Source organism: Myotis yumanensis, unplaced genomic scaffold (genome assembly GCF_028538775.1).
Source record: "Myotis yumanensis isolate MYYU_CA2020_CCGP unplaced genomic scaffold, mMyoYum1.0.hap1 SCAF_1, whole genome shotgun sequence".
Classification (NCBI taxonomy): Eukaryota; Metazoa; Chordata; class Mammalia; order Chiroptera; family Vespertilionidae; genus Myotis; species Myotis yumanensis.
The window spans coordinates 183646146-183662192 of record NW_027223752.1 but is presented as its reverse complement, the minus strand read 5'-3'; the positions used below and the strand labels follow the sequence as shown (position 1 = coordinate 183662192).

Sequence of the window (16047 nt, the reverse complement as noted above, 5' to 3'; positions counted from 1 at the left end):
TTCTAGTGATTCCTGTCTCACTCGGATTTTCTCAAAATAATAATAAAAGAAAAGAATAGTAAGCATATTATTGGTGAAAATATATTCTTTTTAACAAATACAGAGAAATAATAAAGGAATAATCTTTGTATTCATGATTATCTGCAATTTGCTTATGAATGTGAAAGAATGACTATGGGGTTTTTACCTCCCAACTTTATTTAAAGTCAAAATTATATATTGTTTGAGATAACCCTGTATTACCTTATATTGAGGAACAGATTGGAACTATAGGAATGTATTAGTTGCAAACTATTAGGAAGTAAACAGTTATTTCAAGGAGATAAAGGGACTAAGAGCATCTATCTACACTATCTGGAGATACCAGTAATCATCCACAACCTTCAATTTTTGTATAGTTTACTTTGATTATTCCTAATTTTCATGTTTGAGCTTAGAAAAGATATGATAGTCAATTACTCTGAGAGTGTTTTCTTTATTTCTTCAAATATATTTTGAAAAACCATCTACCAGTTTCTTAACAACTTGGCGCCTTGGCAAGGTTATAGGTATATATCCTTTTCAATCCAACTGAACTTTCTCATATCTTCAGACAGAAAGGCAAGAGGTGGTGTTTTAGCAGCTCAGCTATGAGCATTAACTGGAGACAATATGCTTGAGGTCTAAGGATGGTGTACCTGTCTTTAATATCACCCAGGTTCAGAGATCTCTGGCCAAGAATGCTAGGTAAAGGAACAATATAATTCTTGCTCAAAGAAGGTGCTACCATGTGAAGTAGGATGTGGGTGGGGGGAATAAGTAAAATGTATCTAAAAGAAGCAGGCTTAAGCAAAGAAGTCATGAAAATTATACTGGTATTACACAAGCCTTCAGTAATCAAGAAAATGACAAGCCTTTGTGTGTGAAGTAGATGAAGGGAGTAAGTGACTAGTACTAAAACAAAACAAAACAGAAAGCCAAAACCGGTTTGGCTCAGTGGATAGAGCGTCAGCCTGCGGACTGAGAGGTCCCGGGTTCGATTCTGGTCAAGGGCATGTACCTGAGTTGCGGGCATATCCCCGGTGGGGGGTGTGCAGGAGGCGGCTGATCGATGTTTCTCTCTCATCGATGTTTCTGACTCTCTGTCTCTCTCCCTTCCTCTCTGTGGAAAATCAATAAAATATATTAAAAAACAAACAAACAAACAAAAAAAAAAAACAGAAAAACCCATCATAAAACAGCTTTATTGTGAGTTCTTATTAAAAGAAACAAAATCTGAATGAAACGAGAAGTCATTCATACTTCATGTGATATTTGGATTATGTAAAGAAAATAATTGACCTGGCATATCTATTGCTCTCTGGCTTGAATTCAGCATGGGTCTAAGACTTTTGGCTGATACTATATATTATGTCAACATATATGTATGAAATAGGTTTTAATCATAGCACTATAGTGAAAATTGAGTGTGTCATAGTATACGTTCATATAAATTTAAAAAGTGTACAATAAATATTAAATATTTTATTTACTTTGGATATTAAAATATTACCAACCTATTGAATTGCAAAAGCAAATATGTATATTTATTTGTTCATGTAGCCAACCCTTTAATTTAGTAATCAAAAATCTATCATGTGATATCATCTGAGTCATATTTCAATAGTTAAGAAACCCACAAAATGTTTCTCAAATACAGCCAGTTTCAATGTAGGAAATTAGCTAACACTTCAGTCATCAATAACAATTTCATACGATTTCTCAATTTGTCAAAGTGCTTAAGGTTCAGATTAGGAAAATTAGCATTAAGAAGTTCTATGGAGAGAGGGGAATAATGCTGAATGTTGACTGGGGATGATAAAGTATTATCAAAAACTTTTTAGCCTGAGAGAAACTGAATAATTCTAAGTGAAAGTTAAGAGAACCTATGATTTTTTTATTCTTAAATCTCTGAAGAATCATGGAAGCAGTCAAGGTATAATTAGCATATACCAATCTTTTCTATTCCCTCCAGTACATGCTGGAATCATTTAAATGCTAAAATATTGGTATGATTCTTCTGATACATAATCTCCATCAACCCCTCAACTTGTGTCTGACCATCATTGTTTAGTGAAATTAATTCAGTGCTCTGACCACTCAATTCTTGATAGAAAACTGTACTCATAAAATGATAATTTTATGTATATATTAATAAAACAATTTTTTTAAACAGAGTACGTGTAGCTCATTGTTTAATAGGGATTTCTATGGTTTAGTTCATTTTAAAACTGTGGCAATGACTTGCAACATTAAATTATAATTTTAATTACAAGTAAAATAAACTAAGGATTTAAATCCAAATTGATACATTTTCAATAAGATGGTAGTTCTAACTCGTTTCATCTCAAAATTATTTACCCATATTTAAGTAGAATTTAACTTAAGCAAAATGTTTTCCATTATAAATGTCTTTATGTAACTTCCTTCTTTACTATTAGGTCCTCACTCAGGCTCATTATCATAAATGGCAGGAAGCTATCAAAGACCCTTCTCCATAATCATCACATGAGATAAAGGAATTAGAATGCAAGCCCTTATCACAATCTACATTTTGTGTAGTAGGATATATTCAATTTCTAGGATCAAACTTATCAAGGATGTATATTTTATGCATTGATTTTTGCACAATTTACTTTCAGTTACAAACATTTTTTCTGAAATATAAACTAAAATAAAAAGGGGCAATAAAAAGTCCAAGAGAACAATTTTTGGAAGAATAAATAATTATTAATATGGTACTATTATCTTTTGCCTGCTTATTTTCTGAAGGGATTGAAAATGGTTTTTGGTTTTTTTCCTTCTCATTTTATTGACATTAAAACTGTTAAAATAAGTAAAAAGCAATTCTGATAAAAGTCTGAAGAGCTGTTTCCAAATCTTAGCTATGGTAAGCCAGTCAGAGAAAGATAAATATCACATGATCTCACTCATTTGTGGAATATAATGAACAACATAAACTGATGAACAAAAACAGATCCAGAGACAGGGAAGCATCCAACAGACCATCAAACCTCAGAGAGAACGTAGAGAAGGGTAGAGGTAAGGAGGAGAGATCAACCAAAGGACTTGTATGCAAGCATATAAGCCTACCCAATGGACACAGACACCAGGGGGGTGAGGGCATGAGTGTGTGTGTGTGTTGGGGGGGGGGGGATGAATGGGGAGATAAGGACACATAGGTAATACCTTAATCAATAAAGAAAAAGAAAGTCTGAAGAACTAAATCAGAACTCAGAGAACCATGCTAATAAAAAAATAAAAGAAGCTGTAACAATGCCATATGGAAATGAGGCTTTTTGTATTTCATTAACAATGCTTTACAGAAATAGATGTCTTTAAGTACTGATTGAGAAGTTTTCTTTTTTTTAATCTGAAATGTGTTATACCCTAAAGGCAAAAGCACAAAGAAAAAAAAATTCTACTTTTGTATGAAATCAGTACATTTAAATATAAATATGAATTTTAATATTATTCAAATCAACTGCATTGAATAAAAATTGATCCTCAAAATGTAAATAATTAATATAAAGTAAAATGAAATGGCATTTCAATACATAATCAACATAAAAATGATTAATGAGATATATACATGATTCCTTTTTATATCTTCAAACCCTAGTATACATTTTGCATCTATAACACATCTCAATTCAGACTAGCTGTAATTTCCAGGGCTGAATACCCACCTGTTGCTAGTGGCTACCTATTGGACAGTATAGTTCTAGAAGATGTCATTACTGGTACTCTTACATTATTACTGGAATTTAGAGAATATCTCATTAATATCCAGCAGAAAAAAATAAATGTCCACATAAATATATATTCAATATGGTATTAATTTCTTATTGATTCCAATTTTCTTTTATTATAGGCCTTTTCTTCTTTTATTTCTACTAAATATCAATCATAATCTTTCTTACATAAAAGAGTTCCTTAATAGAGCCTTTTTATTAGTCAAATATAAGATTTAATAGTGTTATGGGCCATATACTTATTGGTAATTTCCAAAAAAAAAATGTCATGTAGCAAATATATTGAACTCAATCTTGCATTATCTGTTGCTGCACTTATATTTCACTATTGTGTATTAGCAGAGTATTTCTGTATTTTAAAGTATATTCTCTATTAATATGTTAACTTTATTATCTATATATTACAATCACAAATATGTGCCTTTGTTAAAGAGTAAGCTTTTGGTCATTTCAGAAATATACCAGCTCATTTAATAATTCCAGATCATAAATATCACTCCGAGGAATTTCTGATGGAATCTAGTATAGGACTCAGTGGTAGAACTCAAATCTACACTGCTTTTAAAAATTCTACAATTCATTGGAAAAGTAATTATCTATGTCTAAGTCACATATCCAAGTCAAGTGAGAGAGACCTATTTTAAACCCACCAGACACCCAGCAATTTGAAAAATAATTATGATTTTTAAATGTGGAAACTCATGTTTTAAGAAGAAAATGCTATAATGACCTATTTAAGATTGGATATAGTGTCAAGAGCAATTCAAATGAATGAAGCTATAGACAAAAGCTTGCCTAAGTGTTATAGAAGCATAAATTCATTTTAGAAAGCAGATGGAAAATACTTGCAAACAGTGGCTTCTTTTTCTAATTATAAAGATAAATATATTTGAACAATTTGGGATTTGGTCGCTTCTCTTATTTATGAAAAAAATAGCACTGCTACTTTGATTTGTAGACAAAATAATTTAAAAAGAAAAAAGCCCACTGAAATTTAATTAAATCATTGTGGTAGGTAGTCTTCAGTACTGGTCAGATTATAGAAATCATCACTTAAAAAAAAATCACAATTACACCACTTACCCAACTTTTTGCTTCTATCTTTCCTCTCCTGGTAAAACTGTTAGGTGTTTAAAGGGAGAGAGAACAAGACATGTAAAGCTGCAGCAAAAGGTACAAGGATACAGTCCCTTCCTGGAAAGAGGATTTTGTGGCGAACCATTTCTCCCATAATGCATCCCACAGACCATATATCCACTAGAACAGGAGAGAGGGAAGTGAAGAAAAGGGAGGAAAGTAAAGTTAACTAAGATAACTGATCTCTGGAGGAGGAGGAAAAAGAACAGTTGATTAGAAGGTACAATTTTTGTTTCCCACCAAACGTTGACAAAAAAGGTGAATTAAAACCAGCACTATAATATTACATAATCAATGTCTAGTATGAGGGCTCAATTTAATTTTTGAAAATTACTTTATGGCTGCCTCTTTAGTGCCAGGAAATGGTGACATGGAAAAGCAGCAACTAACCAAAAGTATCTTCTTCAACCTGGACAGTGGCTGTTTCCATTTTCTATCCTGTTCAGCTACATGAAATACTTTTTTTTTTTTGGTACGTGCAACCCAATCCAAGAAACTAGGAAGTGGCCAGAACCATAGTTTTAAGGCAGAAGTATTTGAATCCCTGGTTTTAGGACTTAGTCTTCTCCTTCATAAATAATTCTTATAAATAAATATCAGTTTTAGTTTCCACTTGAAATATTTTTTAAAAAACATAGCATTAATTAGCACATGTTTAATAGAATCATCTGAAAGTAAAGTGAAAAGAGATATTAAAGGTATTTTAAAAATTGTTATATTCATATATTTATCATACTTGTTAACCAAACATGTTTCACCTTCTCTTTCCAGTCTTTCTCCTCTTCCAACTAGCTTTTTAGTAAGGACAAAGGGAACTTGGAGGCAAAAACATTAGGCTGAAACACCCGTTGGGGAAGGAAGGCAGGGTTAGGTGCACGGGTTAGCTAGGCATGCCTGATGTCGCAAGCAGGTTTTTCTGCATGATAACATTCCTCCCATACGTAAGTGGCAGAACAGCATAGGTGCTAGGTATGGTTTCTGCACGGATCTAGAGATGCCAAAAAAAAAAACAAAAAACAACTAAGGCAATAACTTGCAACCCTTTCTAGTGAGGAAAGGAGAAGAGATGAGATTATGCACCATTTGTGCAGCAAAGCTCTGAAAAGCCATAACAGGCAAATTCAGACCTCCCCCAGCCTCTGTAGATCCTTGATTTCTTGGCTTTATAAATTGATTTACCTTTGATTTTTAAAAAAATAACTTGGGAAGAATGTATACAAATATCTGTTTTTCCAAATAATTTAGACTAGATTTGCCTGTTCCAATTCAAAAGGTATCAGACTTTTTCCATTGTCCACCGAAGTGAACCTGACCTTCCTAGGGGCTGACTTTTTCTCTTCTTCTATACAGATGCACAAAAGTATTGGCTTTCTTCTAATCTGAAAGTACACAAAATTTTTTTTAAACTTTGATAACCCCAAAATTTTCATAAAGGTACCTAACCTATAGCACCTGCACATAAAAATACAATGGTAATTATTTTTATAGAACTTATTAAAATGGATGGCTAAGACTAAATAGAATAGAGTATAACATAAATATGAAAGGTTCTGAGTACACATAAAAATTGTAATTTAAAACTATTTTAATTCCTAAATATATTAGATATGTTCTTTTTAATATACTATATTATTTGTTAGAAATTCTTTTCAAAATAATATATTGCGATACTTTCTGATAGGTACTTATACATCCTTCATTTTAATCAATAAAAACATATTGGAATACATTTTGAAGATTCTACTTTTTCTTTTAAAGTGTTCATGACTACAAGGTTTCTTTTATGAAAGCAGTAGTATAAAATAATTTTCTCTATGGTTTTTGGAATTTATAAAAAATTTACTAGGCAACTGCTACCCTAAATATTAGATACAGATCAGTTTAAAGCAATAAAGAAACTCTTATCCAACTTGAACAATCTGGATTATTTTAAATCAAGTATTCATTGTGCATTTGTAAAGATTCTCACTCCAAAGATGTGTGGTGTATTTCTGTTTGCCTTTCCCTAGGACTAGAGCCATCTCTCTAATATATGACATAAAGCCAACTGGTTAAATATAATAGATTTATTCCTGTTTCCTCACTCACGTTGAGCTGATCTGCAACTCAAATAGCATTTTTTCCTCAGTACCTACAGCATGTGTGCTCAGTAGTATCCATTTCACTGTTTAGTGGGACAAAGAAGAAAACGCATGTAAGAAAAGGGAGCAGCTATAACATTTTAGTGCTCTTCTAGCAAAGCTTACTTCTTGGAGGCATCCTACACATTTTTAATTGAGTGAGTTTTCTTAGTAGTATGGTTTTTAAAAAACAAACAAACAAACAAAACCTCTGAATACAAAAGCTGGCAGCCCTGTTAAAAATAACATTTATATACAAGAAAGAGAGTATTATTCTTGGCTATCTGAAACATGTACTCATTTCCTTCACAGTCTCCGTGGCTATGAGTCAGAAGCATCCCTACCGTTCTCCTTGTAGCCCATTCCCAGGATGACCTCAGGGGCTCTGTAATAACGCGTCACCACGTAAGGAGTCATCATGAAGCTCGTGCCTGCGGTCCTGGCCAGTCCGAAGTCGAGGATTTTCAATGTACAATCAGACTTGACTACAATGTTACTTGGTTTTAAATCCTGACAATAGGAACAAGAGAGGGAATGAAAAGCCAGCATCACGTGGAACCTGTGATTTTCATTTACTTAATCAGCATGGTAGTCCTGCAGTAGCACTGGTGGCCCCCTCCCCTTACTGCAGAGCCCTACATAATGCAAATAATTGTTGCCCCAAAGGAGTTTACAATGAGTTTTCGGATTTTTTTGTAATAACCTCAGAAACTTTGTTAAACCCAGAAGAGAATTGTACTATCGTCTTTACAGTTTAGGCTCATATTGAAAAACGTTTTTAGAGGGCGGGGGGTTTATTGTCATCTGTTAGCTCTCTCCTTGTGATAACATAAACCTTTCAGCTTATATTTCATGTCTAGGCCTGACAGGAGAGCAGATCGGGGCAGCTGTCTATTCTGTCAGAAACAAACTGAGTAAATGAACTGTCTTATTTCAACTTCACATGCGACCTCTGCCAAACACGGCTAGAAGACATGAGGCTTCTCAGAAGCTGACTCTCAATGAGCTGGAACACAACGTTAAACAACATCAACTACAGTACAGCTTAAGTTTCCTTCTACACACTAGTGAATTATGTGCTAATTCTAACATTAAAGAAATGAGGAAGGACAGTCTACTTAACCTAGCCCCCGACATAAAGAAAATCATCTACGGTTAGTTTCTCTTCCCTAAAACATCTTCATTATATTTCTGTAGTAGGCGCTCTTACCCTGTGAATGATTCCAGCAGAGTGAAGGTGCTTGATGCCACACAACATTTGGTATAGAAGGTAAGACATTCGTTCATGGTCTAATTCCATCTGAATCACCTGACACAAGTTGGCATCCATCAGTTCCATTACTAAGTAACTGGAAGGGTAAATCCACAGTTTAGTTCCAGATCATCTGTTTAGTCCTTCAAATACATCAGAATCCTCTCCTAAATCTGTATGTCTTTCTAACTCCCCAGCTCCACATTTGACTGAATCGAGAATATATGAAATATTTCTAAGTCTCGCATGCATGCAACTCATGGTAACTCTACCACATGTTGCTAATAGAAGAAGCATTTATTAGTGTGTGGTTCCTGCCCATATATTTCCTGCTTTTGTCTTGTCCTCCTTTTCCCTGAATTTCCTGAAACTCTTTCCCAAGTATTACGATTATAAATAAGAAAAAATTTCAAAATAGCATCTTCCACTGAATGCAATGCATCTGTATTACACAAGATAAGGTGCGTGATTTACTTTCTCTCCTCTGCTTGTCATCACTGTACTTCTAAGTAGATTCTTTTTACACAAAATCAAAGGCACCATAAAAATAAATATTACAGATAATTATTATTGGATCTCTCTTTAGTAGTATTTTTCAAAGGGAATTAACTCATTCTAAATAACTCACAGAATCAGCAATAACAAAAAACACACAATAAATAACATATCTTCTCCAACTGAAACAAGAACATGGAACAACAAAGCACAGAGAACCAGAAGTAACACCAGAAACAGAACCTCTGTCCTGTCCCTAGATCCCTTTCATTTGCTGCCAGCTTTCAGGTCCCTTTGATCTCTACAAGGGAGTTCATCTATTTTATTTTTGTCAATTTCCCTTGAGTTACTAGAGTGCTATGCTCTCCCTTCCTTCAAGAGTTTTATTACTTACACATCTTGGAACTCCTCCAGCGTTTTCTGGGGTGTGAAGACATTTAGTAAACTAATAATCTGGAAAAGAGATAGTGGAAAGGACAGAAGAAAGAGTGAAAGAGAAAAGGGAGAGAATGAGTTATTTTAAAAGCATATTTAGACTAGCATTTTTTCCAACTCAAAGTCACACTCTAGGGCTATGATGGAAACAGAAAAGTTGGAAAAAATTCTAGAACTGTCTCACAGAACATGGAAAAATATACTCAGAAAGGACATATAGTTTGTCTTCAGGTTCAAATACAATTAAAAAGCTGAAATTCTTAGGCAAAAGAAAGAGTCAAAGAAGATACGTAATTGTGATACTGCATTAGAGTATGGTTCTACTTGGTAGAATACAAGGTCATTAAACAAAGAAGGAAAAGCATGTAAGAAAAGGGAGCAGCAGTGAAACACCCAACAAGACTTAGCAAGGCCATGTTTTTCCTCTAAGTGAGCTGGGTGGTGTTCCAGTTCAAGGTTGTGCTCTATTTCAAGATGACGCTCTAATTCAAGGTGAACCTCTAATTCAAGATTTTTTTATTGTTAATTTAGTTTCTTTTGCTTCTATTTCACACTCAAATATTATTTAAACTAATATTCCAATAGTATGTGTGGGGGAAAATGAATTTAGTAGAAAATGGGAAAAAGTTATCAAAAGTTTATTTACTAGTATTAAACTTATTGTCTCCTGCTTTGTACTATATATTTGATAGTAAAGAATTTTACCTTCTAGTATAAGTAAATTAAAAAAGATCTCTTTTGTGATATTTCCAAATAGATTGCATACACAATTAACTGAAATGTTCTTTCTGCTAAGAATTCTGTACTAATGTGCCAACAGGAAATAAAAATTAAAAATATAGATAACTATCTTCTATTCACAGTATAGATGCAACCATTTCACAAAAATTTGATAAGTACAAGTTTAAGATTTATACAACTTTAAAACATGAATTAACAAAATTAATAACTGGTACAGAAACATATGAAGTAATAAAAATAAAAGAAAATCATTTTAAACATCTAAGAAAAGCAATCAATTCTAAAGAATGCTCTTAGGCATTAAGTAATTTTCATTTGTTGAGGAATTATTAAGAAAAAATTATAATATCATCCATTATTTTCATATATATGTCAATGGTTATAATTCACCAAAAACCCAAGATCATCTCTACTAAAGCAACCTCTACAGTATGGAATATTCATAAAGAAGTAAAATCACTTCAAACTATCATTAAATCTTGTTAGTAAAGTACCTTGTCATTCTATATACTTAGTTATAGTCTGTGTTGAAAAATGTCAATGAGTACATCTCTCATTGGAACATATTTATAGTGGGTCTGGTTTTCTAGTATTTTATCATTATTGGAATGTAATTCATTTTGACATTTTCAAACAAAAACCAGAAACTAGGTGTAAGACACATATAAATACAACATAATACATACAAATAACCCATATCAAGATTTATTATTTTGAAAGGTAAATTTCACACCATTATCTATTTTTATTTTTCCTTTCCCTATGCCCTTTAAAAAAAATAAAATAAAAAATCACTTTCAACTTCTTTGATTTCCTTTTGAGAATTTCTCCTCTTTTTTTTTGCTCCTTTATGAATTCTAATCCTACTAATAAGCACTTAAAGTTTTGTCTTTAGAAGCAGATAATCACAGGTATTTCCATTTTAGTTCCATTGTTCCATTTTAGTTGAACAATGTCCAGGCAGGAGTCTGATTCAGCTCCTCTATTCCAGTATCTTAAAGTGCACAGCGATGTGAGCCCTGGCCTCACAGTCACACTGGCTACCAATTCCTAGAATTAAGTATTTGTTTTCTAAATGGATGCTCGTCTCTGTTATTAAATTTTTATTTGGAATTACTTCACTGTTTCACTTTACTTTCCACAGCATTAACAGAGTTCTGCATTCTGACTGCTTTTACTTAATATTACAAGTACTGAAGTGAAATTTACACTTGGTTGTAAGTGAATTTTCTCTCTGTTAACAAGTTCCAGAGTTTTATTTCCATAAACTTTTATACATGTAGGCATGCATACATACATACATATACACACAAAAGGTGGTAGCAGGTAGGATGCCATTTAAGAATTATCATTTCAATTTGGAACTTCTTTTTAGGTATCATAAATGTGAACTTCCCCATCAAGAATGAGGAGTATGATTCCCAAGTAAGTGGAAATTCCTTTGCAATGCATTTATTGTATATAAGGGCAGGAAGGAGGACTAGGAAAATATAAACATATGAAAACACAAACTGTCAAACTTTTCCACACAGCTGCTTCATTACTAGTATCCATCCTACTTCCATTGCCTATGGTATTTCTCATGCTCTTTGCTATCATAAAAATAGATTGCATAGGTCATGTGGTTTTCTTGCTCTTGTCTTTATTTAACATACTGAAAGAACAAATTGCTTTAGTAGAATTACTTTTCTTAGGAATTATCTTTTCCATCATTTCTATGTTCCTTTCTAGAAGCACCATATTCCTTGCATAGCCAAGTTAAAGATGGGTACATACTTCATAATATTTCCTTTTCTCAGAGAGGTGTTTCTTGCTCAGCCTATTTTAAAAAGTAACTCTACACCACCCCACATTCACCAGAATTTTTATCTTCCTTCTTTGCTTTGTTTTACTTAATAGTACTTATCACCATTTGCCATTCCATACTTTTACCCATCAGTTTGGTAGATGGCCATTAGAACATGAGCTTTTCTGCCATTAGAACATGAGCTCCACGTGAGCAGGACTCCGTCTCTGCTATCTTCACTGCTCTATTCTTAGTACTCAGAATATCTAGATCTATATCTGGCACATTTCATTCATTCAACAAATATTTGTCAAATGACTAAACTAAAAAGTCATTGACACAGTGTAATAGAGGAAAAGAGAAACAATGCCATTGAGCCTGAATCCACATATTTGTATTTCAAATATCATTTGACTAAACACTCATATATTTGCTTCTTCTTAGTGCCATTGATAGATGTGCCTTATGACAAATTCATTTATTTATAAGCTTACATTGATAATCCTATATAATAAAAGCCTAATATGCAAATTGACCAAAAGGTGGAACGACCGATTGCTATGATGCACACTGACCACCAGGGGGCAGACACTCAACACAGGAGCTGCCTCCAGCCAGCAGACCCCAGGCCAGCCAAGTCGGGTCCCAGTGGGGGGCCCCTGATCACCCTGCTGGTCGCCCCACAAAGGGAGGTGACTGGCAGCTGTGGCAGGGCGATTGGGGGGGGGGGGGGGTCGGTGAGTGGGCAGCACCAGTCTGGCCATGGTGGGTGCCAGCGGGGGGGCCCTCCCGATCGCCCTGCCAGTTGTCCCACAGATCGGCCCTGATCGCCAGCCAGGCCTAGGTATCTTATCCATGCACAAATTTCATGCATTGGGCCTCTAGTTTCATATATTCTGTGTGATTTTCTTACTTAAGAAAAACTTTGTAGGAAGCTATAATAGTTACTGTTTATACAGTAGTATTATAATAATTTATAATATAACTAGAGGCCCAGTGCACGAATTTATGCATGGGTGGGGTCCCTCCAAGTGGCCAGTGATCGGGGCCAATCAGGGCTGTCTCGCCCAGTCCTGATTGGGGCTGATAGAGGCCGGTGGCCAGGGAGGAACTGCAGAAGGGACCATGGGAGGGCTCCAGGGCCTGTCTATCCCTGTATTGCCCAGTCCCAATGGGCCAGACCCCAGCAGCAAGCTAACCTACCAGTCAGACTATCTACTTCCTGGTGGTCAGTGCACATGATAGCGATTGGTTAACCAGTTTGCTGTCTGCCCCTGATGGTCAGTGTACATCATAGCAACTGGTCAACTGGTCAACTGTCTATCCCCTGGTGGTCAGTGTATGTCATAGCGAGCGGTTGAGCGGCCTTAGCATATCACTAGCATATCACGCTTTGATTGGTTGAACAGACAACTGGATGGCCGGACACTTAGCATATTAGGCTTTTATTATATAGGATAATTTATATATATATAAAAGGCTAATATGCAAAGTGCCCCCTTAGGAGTTCAACCAGGAGACTGGGAGTTTGATTGCACTGACCACCAGGGAGCAGCGTGGGATGAAGGAAGGCCCTGGCCAACAGCCGGAAGGCCCCAATCAGCCCTGATCACTGGCCCCAAGCCTAGGGACCCTATCCATGCACGAATTTCATGCACTGGGCCTCTAGTTATTATATACTAGTGGCCTGTTGCACGAAAAGATTCGTGCAATAGGCCTTCCCTTCCCCTGGCTGGCAGCACTGGTTTTCCTCCAGCACCCGACACCCAGGCCTTCGCTCCTCCAGCCAGAGCCGCCTTTAGCAGCTTCGCTGCTCCGGCCAGAGCCGCCTTCAGCGCCTTCGCTGCTCTGCTTCGTGCCTACGTATGCAAATTAACCACCATCTGTCTTGGCAGTTAACTTGCATATCTCGCTGATTTGCCAATGGGAGGTGTAGCGAAGGTACGGTCAATTATCCTGTTTGTCTATTATTAGATTAGATTTATATGTACTATATTTATTATATATTTTATTTCTTAATAATAGTCATTACTACAACAATGAATTATCTCTCATTTATCCTTACTAAGAAGAATGAAAACATAGAAAGAATTCTAGTGGCCTTTGCCTGTGGTTAAAGAAGCCTATACTTGGAAGTGAAGAAAGTCCCATTATGGTTGAACCCTACTGAGTTCCAAGGAGAAATGTTCTTGATGATCCTGTTCTGAAGTGCTTTGCAAATATCCCCCTGCATGGCTGTGCAGCCCTACAAAAACAATTTGCCAAAGCACAGCATGTGCACTGAACAAGTGGAGGCCACTACCAGACTCTAGGTAAAAGAAAAGGGAGATATAAATCTTCATCTGCTAATAATTAAATTGAAATTATAAAGAAACATAACCTATTGTTCTATAGGATATTTTTGTTTTTGTTTGTTTTTATTTTGGAGAAGAATGGAGCTCTCCACATAATTTGGAGCACAATAACCAAATATGGTTAATTTCATAACAGGGAAATATCCACCAAATTTATCCCCTCCATGCCATATGGTTTTTAGATGATTTTTTAAGCAGAAAGCTACCATGAGGACAATGAAATTAAATGTAGCATATGGACAGGATAAACAACCTTAAAGACAAATTGCAAAGTAAAGAAAGCTTTTCCTACTCAAGTTGGCATACTAATTTTCTTTCCCCGATCTCACAACCTCCCACTACCAGAGCTTTAAAAAGAACAACTCACGTTTTTATGGTTCACACACTTCATGAGGACCAGTTCCCGGTAAGCTCTCTTGGCATGTGTTTGGTTCTGAAAGGGTCTGCTGAGCTTCTTAATGGCCACATTTCTGTCAAGGACAGCATCATATGCAGCACTGCAGAGATCCAAGAAAAATTCAGGATTAAAAACAAAAGATTCCTTAGAATTCCTGCCTACAGAACTAAGGATATTGGAGATATATATATATTAGAATACTATTCAGATACTCTCTCCTCACATCACAGATCAACAAGGCTGTGAATAAAGATATAGAAGCATGGAACAGACTGCTGAATCTCAGAGGGAAGATGAGGATGGGTGGGAAGAGACCAACCAAAGAATATATATATATATATATATATATATATCCGTATATCCATATATCCCATGGACATAAACAATAGGTTGATGTAGGCCTGGAGTGGGCGGGCAGGGGTTGCGGGGAGAGGGCTAGAAGGAATCAGTGGAGTAAAAAGGGGGACACATGTAATACTTTCAACAATAAAGATTTTTTTTTTAAAAATGAGAAGATATGAGTGACCAATATAAAAAAATTCTACTTGCAAGAATATAAATATAAAAGAAAGAAAGAAAAGGAATCATGGCAAGAATACAACATATAATTGCATCAGTGAGTGAGGGGACAAGAAAAGAAAGGTATGTGCTCAGCTTCCCCCCTAGCCATGTAATTGTGTGTGAGTCATTTCATCTCTCTAGGCTTGCAATTCTCCTCTAGTTTGATGTGACAGTTAGGCTTTCTCTAGGTTCATCATTCTTTGCTTATTTTATGTGGACATTCATGTTTTCCCCATTCAAAGGTACCAGTTGTTAAGGTGTGATGTTGATTGCCATGAAAGCACAAGTTGATTGAAACTCAAAGTTCCCTCATTAACTCTAACAAAGCTCAAAACAGAGGATGCAATCAGAGGGGATTTCAGACGCATCAATAATATTTATTATTTAAATACAAACATGGAAATAAATGCCACTTATATTTGAAGCTTTCAAACTATTTGAGAATGATCATTTACCATGCTTTGAAAAAACAAACAATATATGGTCCTGTTTCTCCCATTCTCAGAATACATGGGTCTGGGACAAATGAGGAAGTTGGTCTCTTCTTGCTATCATACTTAATGACCTACTCACAAATGTTTTTCCTGTCCTTGCCACTCTAAGTTGTGCTGAATTGTCTGAGTTGCCAGGAAAGGTTGTCTTAGTTTCCAGGAATGACATAGCAACTAGTGTCCCCACAATTAATCTACTGAATTGGAAGTGACATTTACAACTTAAGGTTAATGCCAGTAAACTGAAAGACAAACAAAAAGGATAACTGTGTTGTAAGATAACGATGCACTCACAGGATAAGGCAGGACAAAGTCTCAGAGTTCCTCTGATCCATGCCTCTCCAAAATATCTCCATCAAAAGTCTGACCAGTCTCTGCTTGAGCATCTCCAAAAACTTGAGCCCCTTTAACATTAAGGCAGCTCCTTCTGCTGTTGATCAGCTTTGAGAGTTATAAATGCCATTATTCTACTAAGCAGAGTTGTCTTTCCATGGGATGTATTGAT

General features: G+C 35.4%; 1 protein-coding gene across 6 annotated transcripts in view; it reads right to left on the bottom strand.

The window, feature by feature from the left end:
* Positions 1-16047, bottom strand: part of MAPK10 (mitogen-activated protein kinase 10) — a 280579-nt gene that overhangs the window by 74170 nt on the left and 190362 nt on the right. For 5 of the 6 annotated variants that reach the window (XM_070393324.1, XM_070393300.1, XM_070393333.1 and 2 more), the window contains 5 exons: positions 14461-14590; positions 9172-9230; positions 8241-8379; positions 7375-7540; positions 4959-5030 (listed from right to left, as the gene is read on the bottom strand). In XM_070393324.1, the coding sequence (XP_070249425.1) occupies positions 4959-5030; positions 7375-7540; positions 8241-8379; positions 9172-9230; positions 14461-14590 (566 nt within the window). The remainder of the gene's footprint in view (positions 1-4958; positions 5031-7374; positions 7541-8240; positions 8380-9171; positions 9231-14460; positions 14591-16047) is intronic. The other variant, XM_070393316.1, reaches the window with a different exon arrangement.